Source organism: Hemitrygon akajei, chromosome 8 (genome assembly GCF_048418815.1).
Source record: "Hemitrygon akajei chromosome 8, sHemAka1.3, whole genome shotgun sequence".
NCBI classification, from domain to species: domain Eukaryota; kingdom Metazoa; phylum Chordata; class Chondrichthyes; order Myliobatiformes; family Dasyatidae; genus Hemitrygon; species Hemitrygon akajei.
In genome coordinates, this window is record NC_133131.1 from 90,105,932 (window position 1) to 90,133,668 (window position 27,737).

The 27,737-nt window shown below is 40.6% G+C and overlaps 1 protein-coding gene across 1 annotated transcript in view; it reads left to right on the top strand.

Annotated features, from left to right (window-relative positions):
- LOC140732044 (thrombospondin type-1 domain-containing protein 7A-like) overlaps positions 1-27,737 on the top strand; it is a 547,816-nt gene that overhangs the window by 393,605 nt on the left and 126,474 nt on the right. The window contains exons 11-12 of the mRNA XM_073054149.1: positions 20,793-20,984; positions 22,054-22,288. Coding sequence (XP_072910250.1) covers positions 20,793-20,984; positions 22,054-22,288 — 427 coding nt within the window. The remainder of the gene's footprint in view (positions 1-20,792; positions 20,985-22,053; positions 22,289-27,737) is intronic.

The following is a 27,737-nucleotide window of genomic DNA, read 5'->3' on the forward strand; positions in this document are numbered from 1 at the left end:
GGAGGGAGATGTGAAGCCTGCAGTCAGGGAACTCTATACTCCATAACCATAAACCTTGATGGAGGACCCTGAGCCTCTCTTCGTCGTAGTTGGGACTTTACCCAGACCAACTTCAAGAGTATGTGACCAAAACATTGCCAGTAGATCAGCTGCCCCACAAGGGTTACAAACAGCTTTTACCATTGCTACATATCCTTCAAAGATGCTTACTGAGCTAACTCCTGCCCGATCTTTGGTAAATCATATCACCAGGCTCTCCTTGCATATCAACAGAAGCTGAAACATGAGCATCCAGTACGAACAGAGCTGATCTGAAGAAGCAGATGAACCTCCATGTGAATGCTCTGTGTTTGTAGATTGGTCATTGTTCACTGCCAGTCTAGAACAGTGTGTCAGCATGATCAGGGATTTTATCAGCAAGTGTGTAGACAAAGAGGTCATGCTCTGAGTTCCCAAGCCGGAAACAATAAATGAAGCAGGAGGTCCTCTCTCTACTAAAGTCCAAATCTGCGGTGACCCTGACCTCTATAAAATAATTGATATACAACCTTTGTAAAGCAATGAGCAATACGAAGATACAACATAAGTGCAAAATCAAATCCAAGAGCAGCTGTCAGTCGTGGTAGGGCTTACATTCTGTAACAGTCTATGAAACAAAGTCAGGCAGCATCACTGACAACAGCTCATCCCTTAACCCATTTTAAGCATGTTTTGAACAGAAAGGAATTCCACCACCCACCCCAATAGCTTCCATTGAACCTGAATGTAAAGTCATTACTGCTGACATAAATCTTCTAAAGCAGTGTACCTCTGGAAACCATGCAGCCCAGATGGTAACCCTAGTTGTGTACGTTCCTCCTGTGCAGATCACTTGGCTGGCCATTTGCAGATATTTTTACCATCTCCCTGCTTCAACCTGAGGTTCCCACCTGCTTTAAGACCACTATCATTCTAATAGCTAGAAAAAAAAGGTAATGTTCATTAATGACTACTGCCTGCTGAGTCAGGCATCCACCATCATGAGAGGCTGGTGTTGGTACGCATTAACTCCAGGCTCCCAACCTACTGCAAAAACAGGTTTAGGGTGGACACCATCCTCCTGGACCTATACTCATCTCTGGAGCATCTGGACAATAAAGACACCTATTGTATGTTAGGTATCTAGGTTAGGTACTACCATTCAGGGTGCCAAACAAATGAGGTGACTGTCCAGGTGAGGCGAAACTTCAACTGTGAGTCTGTTAGGGTCATCTACTGTTTCCAGTGCATTCCATCTGGTTAGATTCCAAACAGATGGCATGAACATTGATTCCTCAAACTTCCAGTAGTTGTTCCCCCCCACCACCCTTCTTCACCATTCCCCATTCCTGTTTCCCATTCTCATCTTATCTCCTTAACTGCCCATCACCTCCCTCTGGTGCGCCTCCCCCTCCTCTTTCTTCCATGGTCTCTACCCTCTCCTATCAGACCCCCCCTTCTCCAGCCTTTTATCTCTGTCACCAATCAACTTCCCATCACTTTACTTCACCTATCACCTTGTTCTTCTTCCTCCCAACTCCCCCACCTTCTTACTCTGACCTCATCCTTTTATTGCAGTCACAATGAAGGGTCTCGGCCCAAAATATAGGCTGTTTACTCTCTTCGATAAATGCTCCCTGACCTGCTGAGTTCCTCCAGCATTTGTGTGTGTTGCACCTATGTTAGACAATTGTTTACTGACTACACTTCTGCCTTCAATACAATAATTCCAAGCAAACTTATCTCCCAACTCTAGACCTGGGATTTAACACCTCTCTTTGCAGCTTTGTCCTTGACTTCCTGACCAACAGATTACCATCAGTAAGGATAGATAGATAGATAGATACTTTATTCATCCCCATGGGGAAATTGGAGGAGTATAGGAAACTGATACAGGACTTTGTGATATGGTGCAACTCAAACTACCTGCGTCTCAATATCACCAAGACCAAGGAGATGGTGGTGGACTTTAGGAGATCTAGGCCTCATATGGAGCCAGTGATCATTAATGGAGAATGTGTGGAGCAGGTTAAGACCTACAAGTATCTGGGAGTACAGTTAGACGAGAAGCTAGACTGGACTGCCAATACAGATGCCTTGTGCAGGAAGGCACAGAGTTGACTGTACTTCCTTAGAAGGTTGGTGTCATTCAATGTCTGTAGTGAGATGCTGAAGATGTTCTATAGGTCAGTTGTGGAGAGTGCCCTCTTCTTTGTGGTGGCGTGTTGGGGAGGAAGCATTAAGAAGAGGGACGCCTCATGTCTTAATAAGCTGGTAAGGAAGGCGGGCTCTGTCGTGGGCAAAGTACTGGAGAGTTTAACATCGGTAGCTGAGCGAAGGGCACTGAGTAGGCTACGGTCAATTATGGAAAACTCTGAACATCCTCTACATAGCACCATCCAGAGACAGAGAAGCAGTTTCAGCGACAGGTTACTATCGATGCAATGCTCCTCTGACAGGATGAAGAGGTCAATACTCCCCAATGCCATTAGGCTTTACAATTCAACTGCCAGGACTTAAGAACTTTTTAAAAGCTATTATTAATGCTGTTTGAGATAGTGATTTAGATGCATATCATATTTTTTTACTGAGTTAAGTATTGTATGTTATTAGTTTTGCTACAACAAGTGTATGGGACATTGGAAAAACCAATTCAGCCGAAATCATGCTGAACACAGGTACCTCTCGAGGTTGCATCCTCAGCTCCCTGATCTACACTCATCAATGAGTGACCAGATTCTACTCTAACTCCACCTACAGTTTGTGGATGACACCACCCTAGTGGGCCATATTTCCAAAAAAAAATGGAAGCTCATCACTCCTTTTCTCTCGGAAGGCTAAAGAAACTTGACTTTCACCAGTTATTATATAAAGTATCACAGCTTGGTGTGGCAACTTCTCTGCCCATGACTCTAAGACTGTGGAGATTGAGGGACAGAGCTCAGCATATCTCAGAAAGCAGCAAACCCTCCATGGACTCTTGTCTACTCTTCCCACTGACTCTGTAAAGCAGCTAACATAATCAGAGACCCCAGCTGCCCAGGACATTCTCTCCCCACTTCTGTCAAGCAGGAGATACAAAAAACCTGAAGGAGCATATCATCAAGCCCAAGGATTTTTTTTTTATCCCCAAGTTACAATAAGATGGATTCATCAACTCACAAAATTCCTCATGATATCCTTGTACCTTAATGTCTGCCAGCACTGTTTTTACTCCAACTGCAATCTGTTAATGTTTTCCCTTCCATTGCCTCAATGCACTGTTATAATGAAATGGTTTGTATGGATGCTATGCAAAACTTTTCTTCACAGTACCTTGGTACATGTGACAATAATAACCAATTTTTTTTATCAACCATCAAGCCACTCACTTGTAATTAACTATTACCATTGTTTTTATATATCAACCCATTTGAAAATAACTTTTATTTACAATATAGAAAAAAAGTTACTTAGTTTTTCACGGTTTTTCACAAACAAGTAAAAATATGTATGCAAATTCAAATGCAAATTAATCTAATGCTGTTTCTCAGCATATTATCATTTTAGACTAAAATAAAGATATTTGCTAAATAGGACACCAGATTACTATTAATATGATTTACTTTGCTAGAGTTGTGTTTTGATTCTAATACCTCAGATTAATAGCATACCAGCTGTCAACATGACAAAACAAATTTGCTATAACTAGATTCAGATAATATTCTTTTGTGCAATAGCAGCATTTTTTTCTTGAGTGAAACACATAGTTTAAATGCTATTTTTGAGCAGAAGGATCTTTATTTGTTGGCCATGTGCTTAAGATTTAATCTGTCATTATTTAAAAATCAAGTTGTCTTGTGATAAGGTGACTTTCCTATGGTACAACAGGTCACATGATGTCCTTCTCAACCATATCATGTCCCAAAACAAATTACAGCCAATTAAGAACTTCTGAAATGTGGTTAGTGTTGTAATGTAAGAACACAGCAGTTTTCATGCATTATCCCATTTGCTGTGACAAGATAATTGGTCTATCGGATTGATTTGGTTATGAGATAAATATTGGCTTGGGCCCATAGAGAACAGACAGAAGTATCCTATCTGAAATTCAGTGGCACCTAGCATTCTCACAATACTATGATGAATCATTAGTCCAGATTATGTGCACAATTCTCTAAAGTGGGATTTGAACCCTTAGCCTTACATCTCAGAGTCATGGAGGCTATCAACTGAATCCTCAACATCTAATTAAGTTATATTAAAATAATTAATCTGTTTTATCATGAAGTTCCTGAAGCACCTGAAATAGTATTTGTTCAAAATTACCTGTTGAATATCATTACCTTTGCGTGGCCAATTATGCACTTGTTGTGTTCATTGAAATTGTTTTTTCAGTGCCTTTTTTAAATTGCACGTGTTAACTCTAATTGGTATCCCTGGAGCATGTTGATTGCATTGTCTGAAGCTGAGCTATGGGTGAGGTAGACTTTTGGAAGACAATGTTAATAGTTTCTATAAATATTTGGAAAACTAGGAGAATGCATTTATCATCGATGTTTTATGGAAATTTTAACTCAGAACATTTTCCTCTCCTTAGAACTCTGTTGGTCTTTCATCTGTCAAAAAACAGTTATATATTTCCTTTTTGGCATCACTGTCCTTGTGGACTTTGTCGAAAGCAGGAGGTTAGATTGTTATAAAGTAGTACATTATTTGAGCAGGAGTTCTTTTACTTATGCATAAAGAGTCCTTGCAGTAAATAACTAACACTAGGTTTCAATGAGATCCCCACACATTCTTCGAAATTCCAGTGAGTACAAGCCCAAAGCTTCCAAGTGATCCTAATGTGTTAACCCCTTCATTCCCTGAATGATCCTCTTGACCCTCCTCTGGACTCTCTCCAATGACAACATATCTTTTCTGAGAGATGGGACTCAAAACTGTTGATAATACTTCAAGTGCGGCCCGACTAATGTATTATAAAGCTTCAGCATTATCTCCCTGTTTTTATATTCTATTCCCCTTGAAATAAATGCTGACATTGCATTTGCTTTCTTTACTACAGAGTCAACCTGTGAATTAGCCTTCTAGGAGTCTTGCACAAGGACTCCTAAGTCCCTCTGCACCTCTGATGTTTGAATTTTCTCCCCATTTAGATAATAGACTGCTCTATTGTTCATTTTACCAAAATGCATTATCATACATTTCTCAACGTTGTATTCCACCTGCCAGTTTTGTTGTCCATTCTTCCAATTTGTCTAAGTCCTGCTGCAATCACATTGCTTGCTCATCACTACCTACCCCTCCATCTATCTTCACATCATCCGCAAACTTTGCTACAAAGCCATCAGTTCCACTATCTAAATCAATGACAAAAAATTTGAAAGTAGCGCTCCCAGTACTGACCACTGGAACACCACTAGCCATTGGCAGCCAACCAGAAAAGGCCCCCTTTATTCTCACTTGCTGCCTCCTGTCTTATGACCCATTCCTCTATCCATGCCAGTGTATTTCCTGTAACATCATAGGATTTTATCTTGTTAATCAGCCTTATGTGAGGCACCTTATTAAATGCCTTCTGAAAATCAAAGTAAATGACATCCACTGCCTCTCCTTTGTCCACCCTGCTTGTTACTTCCTTGGAAAACTCTAACAGATTTGTCAAGCAAAATTTCCCTTTATAGAAACCATGCTGACTTTGACTGATTTTATTATTGGTCTCCAAGTACCCCAAAACCTCATCCTTAATAATGGACTTCAACACTTCCCAACCACTGAGGTTAGGCTAACTTGCCTATAATTTCCTCCCTGTTGTCTTACTCCATTCTTAAGGAATGGTGACATTTGAAATTTTCCAGTCTTCCAGGACCATCAAGTGATTCTTGTAAGATCTTGACCAATGCTTCTGTTATCTCTTCAGTAACCTCTTCCAAGTCTCTGGGATGTAGTCTACCTGGTCCAGGTGATGTCCAGCTTAAGATGTTTCAGATTTCCTAGCACTTTTCTCCTTTGTAATTGCAACAGAACTCACTCTTGCTCCCTGACACTCACGGACCACTGGCACACTGCTAGTGTCTTCCACAGTAAAGACTGATGCAAAGTACTTATTAACTTCATCTGCCATTTCTTTGTCCCCCATTACTACCTCACGAGCATCATTTTCCAGTGGTCCAATATTAACTCTCACCTCCCTTTTATTCTTTATATAACTGAAGAAAACTTTCAGTATCCTGCTTTATGTTATTGACTAGTTTGCCCTCATGTTTCATCTTTTCCCTCCTTAAGTCTTTTTTAGTTGCCTTTTATTGGATTTTTAAATCTTTTCAATCATCCAACTTCTCACTCACTTTTGCTACCTTATATGCCCTTCCTTGGCTGTTATGCAGTTCTTAACTTGTTAGTCACGGTTGCCTAACTTTGCCATTAGAGAACTACTTCTTCTGTAGGACATACCTCTCCTGTGCCTTGTGAAATATTCCCAGAAGCTTCAGACACCCCTGTTCTGCCATCATCCCCGCAAGTATCACTCACCGATCCACCTGGGCAGGTTCCTCTCTCATGCCTCTGTAGTTCCCTTTATTTCACTGCTATACTGATATATGTGACTTATGCTTCTCCCCCTCAAATTGCAGTGTGAATTCAATCGTATTATGATCACTGCCTCCTAAGGCTTCATTTACGTTAACCTGACTAATAAAAGCTGGGTTATTACACAACATCAAATCTAAGATAGCCTTTCCCTGAGTAGGATCAACCACAAGTTGCTCTAAAAAGCCATCTTGTAGGCATTCAACAGATTCCCTCAGTTGTGATCTGACGCCAACCTGATTTTCCCAATCCCCTAATTTTCCCAATATTGAAGTCCCCCATTACAATTGTGTCATTACCCTTATTACATGCCTTTTCCAGCTCCCTTTGCAATCTCAGCCTCACATCTAGGCCACTATATGGAGTTGTATATATGATTCTCATAATGTTTCTTTGACGTTTGTAGTTCCTTAACTTCGCCCACAAAGATTGGACATGTAGTTATAGACGCCAATATATTTCAATCGATCTAGGTATCTTCTTTTCTATCATCCAATATATAATGTTCATGAATTAAGTACTTCCTCATAAGTGGGTGCCTTATGCTAAAACTATTATTCTATCTTTGCTTAATCTAAGTACACCTACATTATGAAATTGGCAGTTTGTTTATTTATTGAGTTACAGCAAAGATAGGACCTTATGGCCCTTCAAGCCATGCCACCCAGCAATCCCCTGATTTCATCCCAACCTAATCGAGAGAAAATTTACAATGGCCAAATGAACCTACCAATCGGTATGCCTTTGGACTGTGGGAGGAAACCCAGACAATGATGGGGAAAGCGTACAATCTCCTTACGGGCAGCAGCAGGAACTGAACCCTGGTCACCTGTACTGTAATGCATAATGACAGCTGGCCTCAGAATTCATTATGAAGTGTGTCTCTTGTAGAACTATCCTCCACAGGACATTTGTGATTCTTCTTGAAAAACCGTCAGAATACTGCAGATTTAAAGAATAATTTTTCTTAATGTATTGTATTTAGCAACAATTCTTTCTGAAAAGTTGTGTTCAGAAACACAGAGGGTATCTGACTGTTGCACCAGTGTAGCAAAAATTTGTTGCTCTCCTGTTTATCTTATTCTCCCAGATATGGAAGTCTTAAAAACATTCATATGGAAAGAATTTGCTGTTCCCATCAACAAGATATTCCAAAGAAATTAAGTCAAAAAACTACCAGTGTAAGCTCTTTATTATATAGGTAAACACAAGGTACTATACCAAAATCAATAAACATATCATAATTTAAGTACATATTTATACTTAATACTTTTCAGTTATCAATAACAAATTGGTAGTGAAGGGTCAATATTTATATAGATATACTTCCCTGAAAGTTGTTTAATACCATTTCAATGTGATTTAGTGGCTGATGTTGTTTTTATTGATAGTGCTTTATTCAAGCAGCAATTTGTATTGTGAGATTGTTAGTTTATCAAATCCAAACTGTACAGTAATAGGTCAATATTTCCAGCACTTTAACTAGTTCCATGACCCTTCTCCCTGTCTACATTCAGTTTTAGTTCCCATTGGTCGATCTTCTATGATCAAGGAATGAAAATTGATTTTTCTCCTTGTGGGAGTTCTTGCTTGTCATCAAACGCACTTTGTTTGCACTAAGATGATACTTGATTAAACTGACTTTTATAAAGCAGACATTTCTTCACAGCGAATCGATAATCTTCTGTCCCTTGGCAGAGCTTTATTTTTGTCATATGAAATAGAAGGAATCGTTGGGTTACCATTTTCCCTTCACCAAATTTGTCCCTTTATAATGTAAAGATTATTTGTTACCTGGAAACATTTAGCTTTTAGAAAATTGTTCAAAAAGTTGAAAATCACCAATAATATGGAATGCACATAACTTTTTGAATTACATTTTAAAACAGTTCTGTAGCAGAAATCAAAGTGGGTATGAAAGTTTACACAGGTATGTTTCGTACTGAGAAGCACTGACTCCAGCTCAGATAATGTTTTCTTTTCAATGCTGACTATAAATTAGCATTTCTTAGTAGACAAGGAGTAATCAGAGAAAATGTGGATCCTAGCATGTTAGCTATAGGGAATGTTCAAAGAGAAGATAGATAGATAGATAGATAGATAGATAGATACTTTATTCATCCCCATGGGGAAATTCAACTTTTTTTTCCAATGTCCCATACACTTGTTGTATCAAAACTAATTACATACAATACTTAACTCAGTAAAAAATATGATATGCATCTAAATCACTATCTCAAAAAGCATTAATAATAGCTTTTAAAAAGTTCTTAAGTCCTGGCGGTTGAATTGTAAAGCCTAATGGCATTGGGGAGTATTGACCTCTTCATCCTGTCAGAGGAGCATTGCATCGATAGTAACCTGTCGCTGAAACTGCTTCTCTGTCTCTGGATGGTGCTATGTAGAGGATGTTCAGAGTTTTCCATAATTGACCGTAGCCTACTCAGCGCCCTTCGCTCAGCTACCGATGTTAAACTCTCCAGTACTTTGCCCACGACAGAGCCCGCCTTCCTTACCAGCTTATTAAGACGTGAGGCGTCCCTCTTCTTAATGCTTCCTCCCCAACACGCCACCACGAAGAAGAGGGCGCTCTCCACAACTGACCTATAGAACATCTTCAGCATCTCACTACAGACATTGAATGACGCGGTGAGCAGAAAGAAGCAAAGTTGGAGTGGAGCGGAGGCAGGTTCGAGGCCTGGCCACCTGAAGTGAGAGCAAGGTTTGATCGATCTGAGCGCCAGACCGATTTTAGAAAGTTTGGATATGGGCCAAAACGTGGCGGTGGGATTGAGGCCCAGGGAGTATCAATGTGACAGGGCCAAGGTCTCAGAGCAAGGAGTGACCCGAGGATTGGACGATTTAAATGCTGGGCCTGATGAATTGAAAAGGCAGGATGCAGGAACCAAAGGCGAGGGTCGCGTTGGTTCTGTTTGCTGCTCCGCAACGTTTACTCCAGTCTGCGCTGAACTGTGCCTGAGTCTGTGGTCTGTTCCAGCTCCTCCAGGTTCTGTGTCTGCGGGCTCCACAACATTTACTCCAGTCTGCGCTGAACTGTGCCTGAGTCTGTGGTCTGTTCCAGCTCCTCCAGGTTCTGTGTCTGCGGGCTCCACAACATTTACTCTCCTATGCGCTAAATGTTTCCAGCTCACTTTCATTTTAAATGCTATTTACTTCTATGGTTTGCACAATTTCTTTTCTTTCCACTCTGCACATTGGGTGTTTAACAGGCTTCTCTTTTTATGGGTTCTTTTGGGTTTCTTTGTTTCGTGGCTGCCTGTAAGGACGCGAATCTCAAGGTTGTATAACGTACACACACTTAGATAGTAAATGTATGTTGAACTTTGGAATAGAGTGGAATGGTAGTGTACTGCTGCCTGTGAGGATTTGGTACATAGGTTTCCTCCTACATTCCAAAGACTTATGATTTGGAATAGCAAATTGTGAGCACGTCACGTTGACACGAGAAGTGTGGCCAAATTTGTGGGCTGCCCAGCACAATCCTTGCTGATTTGATTTGATGAAAACAACTCATTTTGCTGTATATTTTGATTTTTTTAAATGTACGTGTGACAGATCAAGCTAATTTCTTAAATAAATTAATAGCAGAAAAAGGAATAATAAGTTAGTGTTCTTGCACTTGTGAACCATTCAGAAATCTGATACCAGAAAAGAAGAATCTGCTCCTGGAGCATGAAAGTGAGCCTTCAAGTTCCTATACCTCCTCCCTGTATGTCTTTGGAATGTGGGAGGAAGCCCACACTGTCACAGGGAGAAGCCCTTGCAGATCGTATCAGGAATTCAACCCCAATCGCTGATTAGTGGCATTGTAAAGCATTGTCATAACTGCTACACTGCCATGCCAATGACATGACTTCTTCATGATTCCATCAATGTGCTGGGCCCAGGATAGATCCTCTGAGCTGTTGATGCGCTGGAACATGAAGCTACCCGATGATCCACACCAAAGTACATAGGAGTCACACTAGATCACACTCTCTCATACAGGATCCACCTTCAAAATGTTGCATAGAAACTAAAATCCAGAATAGCCATGATCAGGAAGATAGCAGGAACCAAATGAGGTGCTAACCAGTTGGTCTTATGAACATCTAGCCTAGCACTAAGTTTCTCAGTCGCCGAGTATTGTGCACCCACCTGGGGGAGAAGTCCTCACAGAGACGTCATCAGTACACACTTCCATACTTGTATGAGAATAATCTCAGGAGCCCTAAAGTCCACACCTGTCCAATGGCTCCCAACAATGAGTGGAGTAGCACCCCCAGAGATCTGTAGAAGAGCAGCTTCAGCAAAATTCTACAAGCATATCCAAAATATGCCCAACAACATTCCAGTCCGAAAACTCATCAAAGAAAAACTCCTCCAACTTCCGTTCTCAAATCCCAAAGACCTTTCTGCATGTTGAAAAACCTTGACTCCTGTGACGAACACACTGAATGGCACCAATACCGGCACGCCCTCTGGCAGAGATCTGATCAATGACCCCACCTCACTCCTCCCGGGATTTACTACAGTGGCCAGGAAAAACTGGACAGGTACAAATAGACACAGAAGTCAACATGCCTAAACAGTGCAAACACTACACTGATGGGGTACCTGACCAACCCCAGCTTGCCCCTGTGGTGCCCCATCCCAGGACATCCCCCACCAGGTCTAAAGATACAAGACGGCTTTGCCGCGGTCCATTGATGTGGTCACGAGCTGGAGGAGCGGCTTGACAAAACCTAATTACAAGTATGAAGAGAAAACAGCTGCCGTGTGAAACAACAATTACAATAGATGAAAGTGCTACCAGGCAATAGTCATTGAGGCAGCTCATTCTGCCCTTCTTGTGCGTCAGAATGCCCTTTAGAAGCAGATGGGAACCGCAGACCGCTGCAGTGTTCTGAATCTTTAAAGGGTGTGTTTAGCTGATGGTGCAATCTGACGGCACTCAGATACCACCATTGTTTCAACCTGCATACGCCAAGCTAAGTTGGATGATAAATTCCTACTCACAAATGTCTGGCACACTTCATTCTTCATAGAGGTTTGTAATACTCTGCACAATCTCATCTGATCTCTCTTTCCATTGAAGAGAGGCATAAATGCAGGGGCAGGCGGGAGGGGGGGGACACTTGCTGTTGTAGAAGAAGAATTCCCATCTTCCATGATGGTGTTACTAATCTTTTCAATATATGTCCTTTTGAATCCTTTTTTTCTGTCTGAGCAATGGAGGAAATAAAATATCAGTGGTGGGACATGTTGTAGGAGAGATGAAGGTCATGAATTGTATAAAACAAATTAAGTATATTTTCTTTTGTTCTGCATGCACATTCTAAGTGAGTGTTAGTATAAAGAGTAGCATTGGTATTGGCCCCAGCCTCGCTTTGATATTTCCGGTGAGATAATGAAATGTCAACCTAGACTGCTTTATACTTCTGAGATTTTCACTCCTCGCTGACAGTATCCTAGTCTCCTCCAGCCAGGATCTTCTAATTCTGCTGGTGCTCACAGTCTCCCGTCAACCTTGCTCCACCCCCACTCTGAGAGATAGAACTACACCCCAGGCATCTATCTCTTGAACAAAGAGCTATTTAGCAATGTGAATATGGAAGCCTTCCGTCCTCCATAACAGCTATAATGTGTTTTGCCACTGACTGGCTGTCTTAGCGAGAAGGGTTGTAAGTGGATAAGTCTTTCTTTCATTGTATATAGCTGATATTCAGCAATTACAGCATGCTAAATTGAATGTGGTCCCATTAGATCCCATTATAATGTTTCATTATGAATGTTAATTGCCTTAATGGAACTTCAATTGTTGTTTCAGCAAATCTCATGTTTTTTTGTAGGATTAGATTCGATTAAACTTAAAGGAAATTCAGAGGGCCAAAAATAGATAAAATCCAATTTCTTGGCTTTTACCATAAAACCATAAGAAACAGTAGCAGAATTAGACTGTTTGGCCCATTGAGTCTAGCCTTAAATACACCCAATAACATCGCCTCCAGAGCCACACCCTTATCTCCTTTCTAAATGAACATTCTGAGGTCATGCTGCCTGGTCCAAGACTCCCGCACTATAGGACACATCCTCTCCAAATCCACCCTTTCAAGGCTGTTCAACATTTAATAGGTTTCAATGAAATCCCCACTAATTCTTCTAAATTCCAGCAAGTACAGGTCCAGAGCCATCAAACACTTCTCATATGATAATACTTTCATTCCTGGAATCATTTTCATGAAACTCCTTTGAACCCTTTCCAAAGTCATCACATCCTTTCTTAGATAAGGGGCCCAAAACTGCCCGCAATACTCCCAGTAAGGCCTCACCAGTGCCTTATTAATCATCATGCTTGTTTGTATATTCTGGACCTCTCCAAATGAAAGCTAACACTGTCTTTGCCTTTTTCAGCTCTGACTCAGCTACAAATTACCCTTTATAAATCCTGTACAAGGACTCCCAAGTCTGTTTGCACCTTGGGTTTTTCAAATTTCTCCCAGTTTAGATCTAGGCCTTTATTCCTTCTATTAAAAGTACATGACCATACATTTCCTGTCACTGTATTCCATCTGCAGCCTCCCTGCTTTGCCAATACTACCTGCCTCTCCACCTACCTTTGTATCGTCCGCAAATCTGGCTGCAAAGCCATCAATTCCATCATCCAGATAATTGACATACAACATAAAAAGAAGACATCCAAACCACCAATCCCTGCGAAACACTACTAGTCACTGGCAGCCAATCAGAAACGGCTTCCTTTATTCCCGCTCTTTGCCTGCTGCCGATTAGTCGATGTTCTATCCATACTCGGAATCTTTCCTGTAATACCATGGGCATGTAGCTTGTTAAACAGACTCATGTGTGCACCTTGTCAAAGGCTTTCTGAAAATCCAAGTACACAATATCCACCGATTCTTCTTTGTCTATCCTGCTTATTAATCCTTCAAAGAATCCCGACAGATTTTTCAGGCAAGATTTTCCCTGTTGGAAACCATGTTTACTTTGGCCTTTTTTATCATGTGTTTCCAAATACCCTGAAACCTCATCCTTAACAATCAACTCCAACCACTAAGGTCAGAATAACTAGCCTACAAGTTCCCTTTTCTTGTGCCTCCCTCCCTTCTTGAAGAGTGGAATGACATTTGCAATTTGCAATTGTGCAGTCCTCCGAAACCATGCCAGGACCTATTAATTCTTGAAAGAGGATCCCCTACCACATGATTAAGATACTTCCTTGCTTCCAAAACTTGATATATTTCTTGTACATAATAAGGACAAACCCTGAAGTTTCCCATGATTTCCTCTAAATTTCAGGACTTCTTGGCATCCGTACCAGGATGAGGAACATGTGAAACATTGCAACGTTTTCGAAAATCTTATTGTTATGAATAACCTGATCAACTTGATGACGACAGTTAACTCAACTCATGTTAGCATGGCTGTAGGGGAGTTCCTGTTGTTTTCAGGCAAAGATATAACTGCTATCTGGCTCCATTTGTCTTGAGTTCAAAAGAAATCTTCCAATGAGAGTAACGTTAATTTCCTACAAGAAATAAGGAAAGTGCAGGAAAAATATATTCCAAGAAGAAAGAAAATCATGAATGGAAAAATGGCACAAATGTGGCTAACAAGAGAGGTTAAGGCTAAAATAAAAGCAAAAGAGACGGCATAAATTGGTGTGGATACTGAGGACTGAACAACTTTTAAAAACTTTACAGAAGGAAACTAAGAAAGTCATTAGGAAAGAAAAGATGAATTATGAAGACATTAGCAACATACCTGATAGCCAGAGGTCTCAGAGAATAGAATTAGGTACAATCAAGATTACTAAAGAGAAAGTGCTTGGGAAACTAAATGAGTTAAGGATACAGAAGTCTCCCGGACCAGATGAGGTGCATCTGTGGGTTCTGAAGGAGGTGGCTTTGGAGATTGTGGAGGCATTGGGAATGATCTTCCAGGAATCAATAGACTCCGGCATGGTTCTGGAGGACTGGAAGGTGACAAATGTAGTTCCGCTGTTTAAGAAAGGAGGGAGGCAGCAAAAAGAAAATTACAGACCTATTAGTCTGACATCGGTAGTTGGAAAGTTATTGGAGTCGATCCTCACAGACAAAGTTATGAAATACTTCGAAGGTGCATGACAAGATAGGCCCAAGCCAGCATGGTTCCTTGAAGGGAAGACCTTGCCTCACCAACCTATCGGAATTTTTTGAGGTAATCTCAAATAAGATTGACAGGGGAGAGGCTGTGGATGTTGTGTATTTGGATTTTCAAAAGGCTTTTGATAAGGTGCCACTTAATAAGATGAGAGCCCATGGAATTACAGGAAAGATATTGTAATGGGTAGAGCATTGGCTGATAGGCAAAAAGCAAAGGGTGGGAATAAAGGGATCCTATTCTTGTTGGTTGCCGGTTACTAGTGGTGTTCCACATGGGTTGGTGTTGGGGCCGCTTCTTTTTACACTGTATATCGATGATTTAGACTATGGATTAAATGGTTTTGTGGCTAAATTTGCAGATGATGCCAAGATAGGTGGAGGAGCAGGAAGTGTTGAAGAAGTGGAAAGGTTGCAGAGAGACTTGGTCAGTTTAGAAGAGTGGGCAAAGAAATGGCAGATAAGATACAATGTTGAGAAATTCACGGTTGTACATTTTGGAAGAAGAAATAATCGGGCAGATTATTATTTAGATGGGGAGAAAATTCAAAAATCGGAAGTGCAAAGGGACTTGGGGCTCCTCGTGCAGGATACCCTAAAGGTTAACCAGCGGGTTGGATCAGCAGTAAGGAACGCGAATGCTATGTTGGCATTCATTTCAAGAGGAATAGTGTATAAGAGTAAGGAGGTGTTGATGAGGCTCTATGGGACACTGGTGAGACCTCATTTGGAATACTGTGGGAGGGGGATGGTGTTAAACACGACAGGAATACAGCGATAGTCGAAGCAGGTTCTTATGTCCAGTCTGTTCCGCAATTTAATTTAGTTTGCGCAGCTCTCGGCACTTAGCTTCTGTCCCACACTGCTCACGTTTTTACTGCTGAAAAAACTCAACGGGTTTGTCTTTAAGTGCAGGATGCTTGGACTCAGGGTGCTGAAGCAGTTTTGAGGGCTTCATTGTCTCATTAGACAGCCTCCGGGCCCCAACTCCAGCCTCTGCCTGCCCGTCGCCAGCTGCCTTGGCCAGGTGCAGCTGGTCGTAGGTAGGGTGAGAGTTCAAGGTCAGGGCCGGTGTTCCCTGTATCAGGGCCGCGGCGGTCGCGTCTGGAGAGAGCGATCGACCGAGCGAGGAGAGCGAGGGTGCCCGCCCCCCCCCCCCCTGTAGGATCTATCAAAAGTTTGTTTCAGCAGATCGCAGCGAGGTAGCTGCTCTGCTGCTTATGAAACCCTGAGCCCGAATTAGGTCGTCTGCGAATATTTTAGCACCGGGTTCCCCACGAACATTCGGTGTGCTAAACAGGTTCAGAGGTGGCGCCCATCCACCTGCACTCCAGGCCGGTAGCAATGGCACTTCCCGCTGGCCGCGTGAGGATGTCACTGCGTTTAGGTGGCTGATGACCTCACGTACGTTCAAGTTCAACAGTGGGCATGACAGGGAATGAGGAAAGGTGCAACTGACTTATATTGCTTCCTCGCAGCCCGATGGTTGAGGACCACTGAAGTACACTGTGTAGTGCGTGAGGGAGCTACACGCATGCACAAAACCCCGCAACCCGGAAACAATCTCTCAACAGTATTTGTGTATTTATTTTTCATTCTGTTTTGGGATCTTCTGCAAAAGTCTCAAAGATGAACCAGTCGATCGCAATCGATGGGTTAGCGACCACTACATTTAGAGTATAGAAGAATGAGAGGGGATCTCATAGAAACATTTCAAATGTTGAAAGTGTTGGACAGAGTAGATGTGGAAAGGCTGTTTCCCTTGGTGGGTGAGTCCAGGACGAGAGGCCACAGTCTTAGAATAAGAGGGTACCTATTTAAAACTGAGATGAGGAGAAATTTTTTTAGCCAAAGGGTCGTGGATTTATGGAATTCGTTGCCACTTACAGATGTGGAGCCCAGTCATTGAGGGTGTTTAAGGAGGAGATTGATAGGTATCTAATTAGTCAGGGTATCAAGGGATATGGGGAAAAAGCCGGAAATTGGAACTAGATGGGAGAATAGTTTAGCTCATGGTGGAGTAGCGGAGCAGACTCGATGGGCCGAATGGCCTACTTCTGCTCCTTTGTCTTGTGTGTGAAATGCAGCTTTAACCCATTGTTTATATTCATTGTAATTCACCTGTAATTCAAGGACTTCAACTGATGGTCAAGTTAAAGGAAGTTCAATTATATTCTCTTTTCATTAAATATTTTATGAGAATGTAATAGGCTTTTGACATCTGACTTTACATTTCAGGATTGCGAAATATTTCAGGCATTATTCAGCGAGTCAATTCAGAGGCACTATTTCAATGAAGCACACTTTTGAAAATCTTTTTTTTAAATACTTTGGGAAAGAGGAAATACCATTGTTTTATTAGAATAAACACTAAGCAGCCCTCCAATTGTTAAAATATCTAAATCAAAATATGTTTCCTTCTATTTAATTTTCAAATAAAGGGCATGCGTCTGACGGGGACTGATATAATAAATTATAATCATGGATCTGAAACATTACAAGGTTCTGATGGTGAATATTCCTCTTCACTCAATACTGTATTTTTTGTATCTCTCACTGTACTTCAGAAAACTCTTGTCTGTTATTGTCTAGTCATCACCCAAGCTTTTAAAAGGGAATGACCCAGCAATCTATTGCCTGGGCTTTTGATTTCAACTCCACTTTACAAGTAAAGATCTAATCAGTATCCATTGTTCAGCATCTTTTCTACATTATATTAATGTAGATCTCAGCAGGGCTCAGGATATCACAATGTACTTTACAGTTAGTGAAGAACTTTGATGCATAGTCATCATTTTAATTCGAACACAGAAGCCGAGGCAGGTAAAACAAAGGTGTGGGGAAGAAAACATGATTGATACTGCAGAGTTCTTGTCCTATGCAACCATTGTGAAATGGAGCTGCAATAAAATTGTAAACACAAGAAATTCTACAAATGCTGGAAATCCAAAGCAGCACACACAAAATGCTGGAGGAACTCAGCAGGTCAGGCAGCTTCTGTGGAACTGAACGAACAGTCGACAATAGACAGTAGGTGCAGGAGTAGGTCATTCGGCCCTTCTAGCCAGCATCGCCATTCACTGTGATCATGGCTGATCATACACAATCAGTACCCCGTTCCTGCCCTCTCCCCATATCCTTTGACCCCGCTATCTATAAGAGCTGTATCTAACTCTCTCTTGAATGCATCCGGAGATTTGGCCTCCACTGCCTTCTGGGGCAGAGCATTCCACATATCCACCACTCTCTGGGTGAAAAAGTTTTTCTGCATCTCTGTTCTAAATGGCCTACCCCTTATTCTTAAACTGTGGCCTCTAGTTCTGGACTCACCCATCAGCGGGAACATGCTTCCTGCCTTCAGTGTGTCCAATCCCTTAATAATCTTATATGTTTCAATCAGATCCCCTCTCATCCTTCTAAATTCCAGTGTATACAAGCCCAGTCGCTCCAATCTTTCAGCATATGACAGTCCCGCCATTCTGGGAATTAACCTTGTGAACCTACGCTGCACTCTCTCAATAGCAAGAATTTTTTGAGTCAAAACTCTTCTTCAAGTCTGGAAAGAAAGGAGAAGATGCCAGAATAAAAAGGTGAGGGACTGGAAGAAGGATAGCTGGAAAATGATAGGTGAAGCCAGGAGAGTGGGAAAGGTGACGGGCTGGAGATTAAAAGATTGGAAAGGAAAGGAGAGTGAACCATAGGATAAAGGGAAGGAAGAGGGGCAGCATGGAAAGGTGATAGGCATCTGAGAAGGGGTAAGAGGCCAGAGTGTGGAATAGAGGAAGAGGAAGGGAAAAAGTTTTTACCGGAAGGAGAAATTAATATTCATGTAATCAAGTTGGAGGCTGCCCAGATTGGATATAAGGTGTTGCTTCCCCATCCTGAGAGAGGCCTCATTATGGCACAAGGGGAGGCCATGGACCGACATGTTAGAATGGGAATAGGAATCGGAATTAACATGTCGGACAACCAGGACGTTCTGCTTTTAGCGGATAGAGTGAAGGTGCTCGTTGAAACTGTCCCCCAATTTATGATGGGCCTCATCAATGTCAAGGAGACCACATCGGGAGCACTGGATACAATAGATGACCCCAGCAGATTCAAAGGTGAAATATGGCCTCACCTGGATGGACTGCTTAGGGCTCTGAATTGAGGTGAGGGAGGAGGTAGATGGGCAGGTGTCGCACTTTGGCTGCTTGCAAGGGAGGGAAATTAGTAAGGAGAGATGAAAGGACAAGTGAATCACAGAGGGAACGGTCACTGCGGAAACTAGAAATTATTTTGAGGAAAAGATGTGTTTGGTGTTAGGATCCATTTGGAGATGGCTGAAGTTGCGAAGAACAATGTGTTGGATGCAGAAGCTGATGGGGTGGTAGCTGAGAACAAGAGGACCTTGTAATGTATGGATCTATTTCTGTTACAGCAATGACTTTCCTGCCTTATCACTACATATTGATCTGTTGTCTGCCCATGCGCATTGTTCTCGTTCTCTCTCTCTCTATCTATCACCGGAGATGTTTAGAAAGATCAAGAAAGGGAGTGTGGGTGATGTGTCATCAATTTTACAAATTTATTTAAGGGAAAGGTGGAAGTTGGAGGCATAGTTGATAAAATTGTTGAGCTCAGCATAGTGCATGAAGCTACACCAATGCAGTCATCAGTATAGAAGAGGAAGAGTCGGGGAGCATTACCAGGGAAGGCATGGAACATGAACTGCTCTATGTAGCCAATGAAAAGGCAAGAATAGCTGGAACCCATGCGGGTGCTCCCTCGCCTGATAAATTTGGTTCTATCAATGAGAAGAGTCATCTTCCCCTCTGTGTCACAAGGATATAAATTAATTTGAGACAGACCATCATAGCAATGTGTGTATTGAATAATTTAAGGATGAAACATTCAATCCTGTAAAATTCTACCAGTCATGCCAATTTTCTAAAATCTCAAATAGCTTGCACATTCTTTTTTTTTGTTATGTATTTTTATGGATCAGGGCATCGGTGGCAAGATCAGCAATTATTGCCCTTCCTTAATTACCTTTAATAAGATAGTGACTGCATTTTTGAACTGCTGCATTACTTCAGCTGTGGGCAGGCCCAGAGTGATGTTGAACAGGGAGTCCCAGGATTTAGACTCGGCATCAATGAAAGTCTGGTGATGTGTTTCAGAGTCAGGGCGATGGTGATTTGGAGGGGAACAGGTGGGATATGGTGCTGCACTTATCTTAGCAGTGATAGAGGTTGCAGGTTTAGGCAGTGTCATCAGATTTGTCTGTTTGAGTAACTAGAATGCATTTTATAGATGGTGCCAGCACTAACTATTTAGATGGACCATTAAAGATAAGTAAAATGAAAGTCACTTGACTTCAGAGAACTTAGCACAAATCCCAGGCTAACACTTTGGTTCTGTATTGAGGACATATTGCACAGTTGATAGTTCTGATTTGTGGATGAGATTTCATACTGTTGTCTCCATCTGCCCTCTCAATGGAGCCAGAAAATTGAAGAATACGGACGTTATTCCTGTTATTCTGGCCAAAATATATCCCAATGAATATTACTAATAAAATATTATCTTTATTACATTGTTATTTATGCCCCTTCTGTGAAACATCGCTGTCATGTTTCCCATATTATAACATTAGCATGATTTCAGAGGTCTTCATTGATTGTGAAGAGTTTTGATGTTCTTAAATGTGTTATTTAATCACAATTTCTTAATTTAGTTTCTTGAGCAGGTGACATTTTTACCATAAATAAAGATGCTACCAACATTAGCTAATACTTTAATTTTAGAAATCCCCATCATCATATTTGGATGACTATATATGGAAATTGTGATTTTAGTTGACTTTGGAGATTGCAACCGTATATGAAATTTACAATCAGCCTATTAATTTTAAAATAACATTAGAATATCTGACAGCTGCAGTAAATAGTGCATTCACTTTTAACCTTCCATAATATTTACATTTTGAATCAAGTGAATTCTGATTTACGTTCAATGGAGATTGTTGATTTTATTTTGTGCGATTTCTTCTTTTCCCAGGAGAAGTTGTAGACAGAGATTTGTGTGGAAAAGCTACATACCCGATGCCAGTATCATGTGAAGTATCTTGCCCAAGAGATTGTGTCCTTAGTAAATGGTCAGAGTGGTCGTCATGTTCATATACGTGCTCTGGGAAAACCACAGAGGGTAAACAGATGCGAGCACGTTCAATTCTGGCATATGCGGATGAAGGTAGGATTTATAATCAATGAAGCCTGTCAAGATCTCATTACTCTAAAAAGAATAAAGTCTGAAATAATAACCAGTTTTATATGTGTATATTCAAATGATTTGTCATCTTTTTAAAGTTTACTGATTATGGGGATTCAGTCTGTTGACTGGGGTGCATTGCCGTTAATAATAAGGAATAGATCTCCAGGGATTTGTGCAATTAGCACATGTACCAGCTTCACCAACTGTACTTTTTGTTCAGCTTAATCCCAAAAATCCTTCAATTAATATACATTAGATAATTAATGTAATTACACATGTAAAAAGATTGCCTTGTTAATTAGCATTCATTATCCAAGCCATCTTATCATTCTATAGGCTTGATGAGGCTGACCCAAGGTATTTTTCATGCTACAAATACCAATGAATGTGCTTTGGTGCCCACATCACGCTTAACAGAAGGAGTTTATTGATATTTTGTCCCAGGCCTGTTACAGTTTATATCTGCTCCTTATTACATTATTATTTCCTTCATGTGGGGATTTGAAATTGATTGGGTAGATATGTGTTCTTCAAATGGTGTAAACTAGGGTTCACAATTTTCAACAATAAAACCATGAAATACCTAGTCAACAGTAACCTATTAAACATGAAAGCATTCTAAGAAATTCACAAAGTGCACTGCAGATGCTGTGGTCAAATCAAGATGTACAAAAAAATCAGGACATACGTCTTCTAAGAAATTCAGTGCCTAATCATGTTTTAATACTGTTTTCTCCTTTTTTTAAAAAAAATAGTAATTCACTCACTGAGAAACCATACATAGCTTTTCACAAAAGTATTTGAAATTAAAGCCATGCACAAACACTGTGTGTTATTTACGTAATAGACATAATAAGAACTACCATGTCTTATACAAAGAAGAGGTATTGTATAAATATATGTTACTAGATAGCACGTAGCTTCAAACTGTGCTGATGATCACTTTTTATATAAACCAAAATCAGGGACACATTATATCATTGTGAGGACTGCTACCAATGTTTTCCAAACCAAGCATGCTATTTTTGTATCTTTTACTTTTCAACAGGAGGAGCGCAGTGCCCGAACAGCAGTGCCTTGCAGGAAGTGCGCAGCTGCAATGAGCATCCTTGTGTTATACATCACTGGCAGACTGGTCCTTGGGGCCCCTGTATTGAGGATTTGTCCGTAGCTGGCCTCAATTCAAGCACCAGCTGGAGCGGTGATGCGACCTGTGCCGTGGGAATGCAAACCAGAAAAGTTATTTGTATGAGAGTCAACGTGGGACAAGTCGGACCAAAAAAGTAATTGCTTGTTAAAGCTGTTTTAACATTTGCTTTATGTGAAAGCAAGCTATTTAACATAATTTGTGCTTCCACTCTACTGTCTAAAGTACAATGTAAAGTGAATCCACAGCATCCATGCTGGATTTAAATATCAAGATGGCCCATATGCTCTGACTGGGAGATCTTTTCTTCCCTGTGGGATCTTGTCATGGTGAATCTAGTTTATACTATTGATTAAATTATTTAATGAGATACAGTACGGAATAGGCCCTTCGAGCAGTACTGCCCAGCAACCCACCTAGTTAACCCTAACCTATTTGCGAGACAATTTACAATGACCAATTAACCTACCAGCTAGTACGTCATTGTACAGTAGGAGGATACCAGAGCACAGTACAGACTCCTTACAGACGGTGGCAGGATGGCCACTGTTTCATGGTCAAACTCAATCACTACTAGAATTTGTGAAATCCTAGTCTTTTCCTCTTTAGAATTAAGTTGGCCTAATGCCAACCAATTACTGTAGTGCTTTGAGCAGGCGTATCAACAACCAACATTAATGTCCTTAGAAACATTTATTTTTAGTTAACACTTGACTTGTTTACCCTTGGATTTGCTGATAGAAAAAGTCATTTTGATAAATTTCAGCTCTAGTAGAAGAAACAAAAATGACAACAACATCCATGAATATTCCTTTTCCCCTATGGTCCGCTCTCGTCCCCTATCAGATTCCTTCCTATCCAGCCCTTTATCTTTCCTACCCAAACCTTTTATCTTTCCTACCCAACCCTTTATCTTTCCTACCCAACCCTTTATCTTTCCTACCCAACTGGCTTCATCTATCACCTTCTAGCTGTCCTCCTTCCCCTCCCCAATCTTTTCATTCTGGCTTCTTATCATTTTCTTTTCAGTCCTGAAGAAGGGTCTCGGCCTGATATGTCAACTGTATATTCATTTCTATGGATGCTGCCCGTCCTACCGAGTTCCTCCAGCATTTTGTGTGTGTTACTTTGGATTTCCAGCATCAGCAGAATTTCTCATATTCATGCATATTGTGTTGAATGTCGAGAAACAGCTAAATGCTGTTCACAAAAGAATAAGCAGGCCAGGCAGCATCTATAGGAGGAAGCACTGTCGACGTTTCAGTTCCGAGACCCTTCGTCAGGACTAACTGAAAGGAAAGATAGTAAGAGATTTGAAAGTAGGAGGGGAGGGGGAAATGCAAAATGACAGGAGAAGACCGGAGGGGCTGAGGTGAAGCTAAGAGCTGGAAAGGTGATTGGCAAAAGGGATACAGAGCTGGAGAAGGGAAAGGATCATGGGATGGGAAGCCTAGGGAGAAAGAAAGGGGGAGGGAGGGGAGCACCAGAGGGAGATGGAGAACAGGCAGAGTGATGGGCAGAGAAGGATCTCTTTCACATCCAGGTTCTTTCTCTCCATCTCTTCCTTCCTTTTTCTTCTTTTAGTTTGTGTGCCTTGGTCCATTTAGTTCACTGGAGTATTCTCTTAATAATCCTTCTATTGCTCTCTTTACAATCTGATCTCTCTTCTTTGGTTTCATCATCCACAACATCATCTGATGATCCTCTGATGATCTGATATCTCCATTGTTTCCTTTCTTTTGACCTTTCATTCATCTAGCTGTGCTTTGGTCTTTGCATCTACTTTCACAAGCAAACTTTGTCTCCCACTTGAAGTTCATGCAATAACCTTAATGCATGCATCGTAGAGTCTGGGGCTTTATATTCACTAAAGCCAGATGCTTGTAACCTTCCTGAAGCTTCCTGAATTCTCTTCCAGCTTAAAACCAAGCCACATTTCACAAGTAACTAATATATCAGAAGCTTTCTCAATGTGTTACCTACAAAACTGTTGTAGTCAGACCACTTCTTTTGTCACTTCCGTGATTCCTCTGAGCAGCATGACCCTTTCTTGGTCCAATATGCTCTCCAACCAGAGGCACAGAGTTTGGCACCAATGCCTGTTTGTCCTCTGATGGGCAACGTTTCGTGGTGTACAGCATGAAGCCAGTCATGACATCATTCAATACCTTTCTTAATTCGCTTTCAATTGGCTTCATTGCAGGGTGTTGTTGTTCCTTTTTATGCCTTGTGGTGCATTAGGCAGCATTTTGACATTTCCTTAGCATTTGTCTGTTTTTTACAAGGCCGAGTTACTAACTTGATGCTCAACCCAGCACGGATGGAAAATGTGCAAGGAGCCGGCCAGAGTTGAACCTGGGACCATATGTCTCGAAGGCGGGTGCTGAATTGCAGGGGATGGTGAATGGATCTCCAATCGAGTTGTAGTTGTCTCAGCCAATCATGCCCCTACAATGCTGGTTCTTCTGTTTATACCACATACAAACCCAATCTTATTTGTTGTAATTCACAGTTGCAGATGTCATGCCCACAGGAGTTCACTTTTCTCCGGATATCTGCAGGCTTCATTTTGGTATCTTTGAAATGTCATTCAAACTCATTTTGTGGAATGACTGAAATAGTCAAGCCAGTGCCATTTTAATTAATTTGCCACTCACTTCTGATATAAGACATATTGCTTGTCTCAAGTTTGTTTTCATATTGTAAACGAGCATGAACGCGAACATGGCTGCTCAGTTCATGTCACTCTCATCGTTATCAAAGTTTTCATCCACAGCATGCAGATTGGTGCTGTATTTGAAACTGTAACTTGCCTTTTTATCTTTTTTCTTTCTCTGTGCAGTCCATTCATTTATGCCTGCCCAGAATGTTCTTTGTATGTGTCCTACTTTGTTGCATTTTCTGTAAGTTTTGCCTTTAAACCTGCGTTTGTTAGGTGTATGTGAGCCCCTGCCACAACAGTAACTCAATTTATGCAGCCAGGCAGGTTTCTGTTTAGATGTTGCAATTTTGTTCACACTCATTTTCACTTTTGACTGCAACTCCGTTGTGTCTCTGGCTGCGGTTTCAATTGAAACAACACTTTCTACTGTTCTTTCAAATGTAAGCTGTGCTTCAGTTAGGAACCATCCTTGAGTGCTTTCTTGTAAGATTCTACAAATTAAACTATCTCTCATTGTATCATTAAGACCGATACCTAACTGACAATGCTCAGACAACTTCTTCAGTTCAGCCACGTATGCTGAAATAGACACCCACTTCTTTTAGATTCCATTTATGAAACCTAAAGTGTTTTGTGATTAACAATGGGTTCCTTGGTTCTAAATGTTCCTGAATCACTTTGAGAATGTCAGGAAAGCTCATTTCAATGGTTTGGTTGGAGCAGTCAGACTTCGAAGCAAACTGTATGCCTTTAAAACCAATGTACTTCGCAAAATTGGCATTCACTGCTCATTGGCTGTTTCATTTGCTTCAAAATACTGTTCCAATAGTTCAGTACATAGGAGCCAATTACCCATTGTGTAATCAAACTCATCAATCTTTCCAATGTAGCCAGCCATTTCTGCTTTTCTTAATGATTATTAATTATCACCCAGTGCTCACTTTTTAAAAACCATGAATTATTCTGCTTTCTTACTTTATAAAGAAAATTTCGATCTTATCTTCCCTTCCAAAGAACATGTAATTTTTGGAATTTGGCAGCTCCTCATTGCATTTTATTTTATTTCCAAATCTTGCTGCATTTTCACAGGTCGGTCACTCTATTGGGTTTATTTTAAAATATGTGTCGGCAATGTTATCTTGTGTAATTACAGAACTTTAAACTAATTCAAAGGAAAACACAGGAATCTGGGAATGTGGGTCATTGTGTGATGTATACAATTATTGTATACTTACATATAACCTGTAATGAGTTATTTAAAAAATAAGAATGCTTAACTAACATATATACACACATATAAGATTACTCAAATATTAATAAAATATCAACAAATATGCAAACATTTCTCTCTCTAGATGATACCTGCCATGCTGAGCATGTTGTGTGTGTTGCTCCTAATGTTCATGTATAGCTAGCAGAACTCAATACCAATATGTAGCTCCTGAATATATTTCCATAGATTTGAGACAGGATTTAAAAGAATGGATGCAAATCAGGAACATGGAGAAACTAAAAATGCATCTGTTGGTGTTGAGATTCTTTGCTGTCAGTGAAGGATACTAATTGAGCACAACGAAAAATGTACAGAATCAAGGAAAGTAGGGATGGAGTCAGCAATCTTGTGCATATGGGGATCACATGACTAAAGGAATCTCACAGGTGAAATTAATTTGATGAGAATATGATGAAAGTGTCTGGTTAGAAAGAGGTGTACAGTATATCCATGTTACAGAAAGCAGAAACTAATGGAAAGTTTGGGTTTGGCCACAGGAAGTGGGAAGTTGTAGTAATAACTTGCTTCAGTTTCTGGAAGTTGTTGGACGTGACTTAGGAAGAGGAAAATTTTAAGAAGAAATACAAAGAAGCAACTTGTTTTCTTTCCTCTGTCAGAATTATCGACCATCCCCTGTCCATCCTGAAGAGTGGAGGAAGTTCAAATTAGTTCTGATCTCACCCAGCAGAAGTTGGTGAAGAGTAATTCTCAGACATCTGTAATCTAAAATTTCAAGATTTCCTCTGTTAACCATAATCAGTAGTGTCCCTGCATAGAAATGATACATTTTTCCAAATCCTGTAATAGTTTCTCATTCTTGTTTCAGTGAAATGATGATGCTTAAGCTTTAAACAATTTCTGAGTATTAATTAAAGCATAAGGAAATTGAAACTGTTTATACAATTTGTAACTTGGAACTGCAGTAAACTTTAATAATATCTCAGAGAACAGGCTAGCTCAAACAAGACACAAAGTTGTGTACAGTTTACGCTAATTCCTTCTATGCATATTTGTTCCAGTGATGTGGTACAGTTAGCTTTCAAATAGATTTATGCCTTATTAAATAGGTTATCAAGTATCATGAAGAAAAAAGTTCCAGATACATTCTTAATTATTAAATCTGTTTCAGTGAAGAAAAAAATTTGAGATGCTGCCTGGCCTACTGAGTTCCTCCAGCATTTTGTGTGTGTTGTTTGGATTTCCAGCATCTGCAGATTTTCTTCTGTTTGTGATTTGAACATCTGAGTTTCTAGCTGCCATTCCTTGGAGCACACTGTTATTAATCTTAAAACTTAGGCAATCTTGAGGACTATATAAAAACCATTTTGTCTTTCCATCATTCCAAATACATGAAGGTGTCTGTGGAGTTATATAATATCTACAGCCATTTCTCAACAGGGGCATATTAAATGACATCTGATTTTCAGAATGGTGTATTTTATTGAAAATTAATATCCAAGGTTGTAGATTTTGGCCTTTGACTCCAGTTTATGACTGAAAGAAAATAATGGGTGCCGTACATGTTGACATCATCCTGTATGAACAACACGATTGGAAGCTGATACCCAATTTGAGTGAATCACAAAAGGAAGTGTGCAAACCAATTTAATTTCCTTGTGGGCTGACTTCAGCAGAAAGCTGAACACAAGA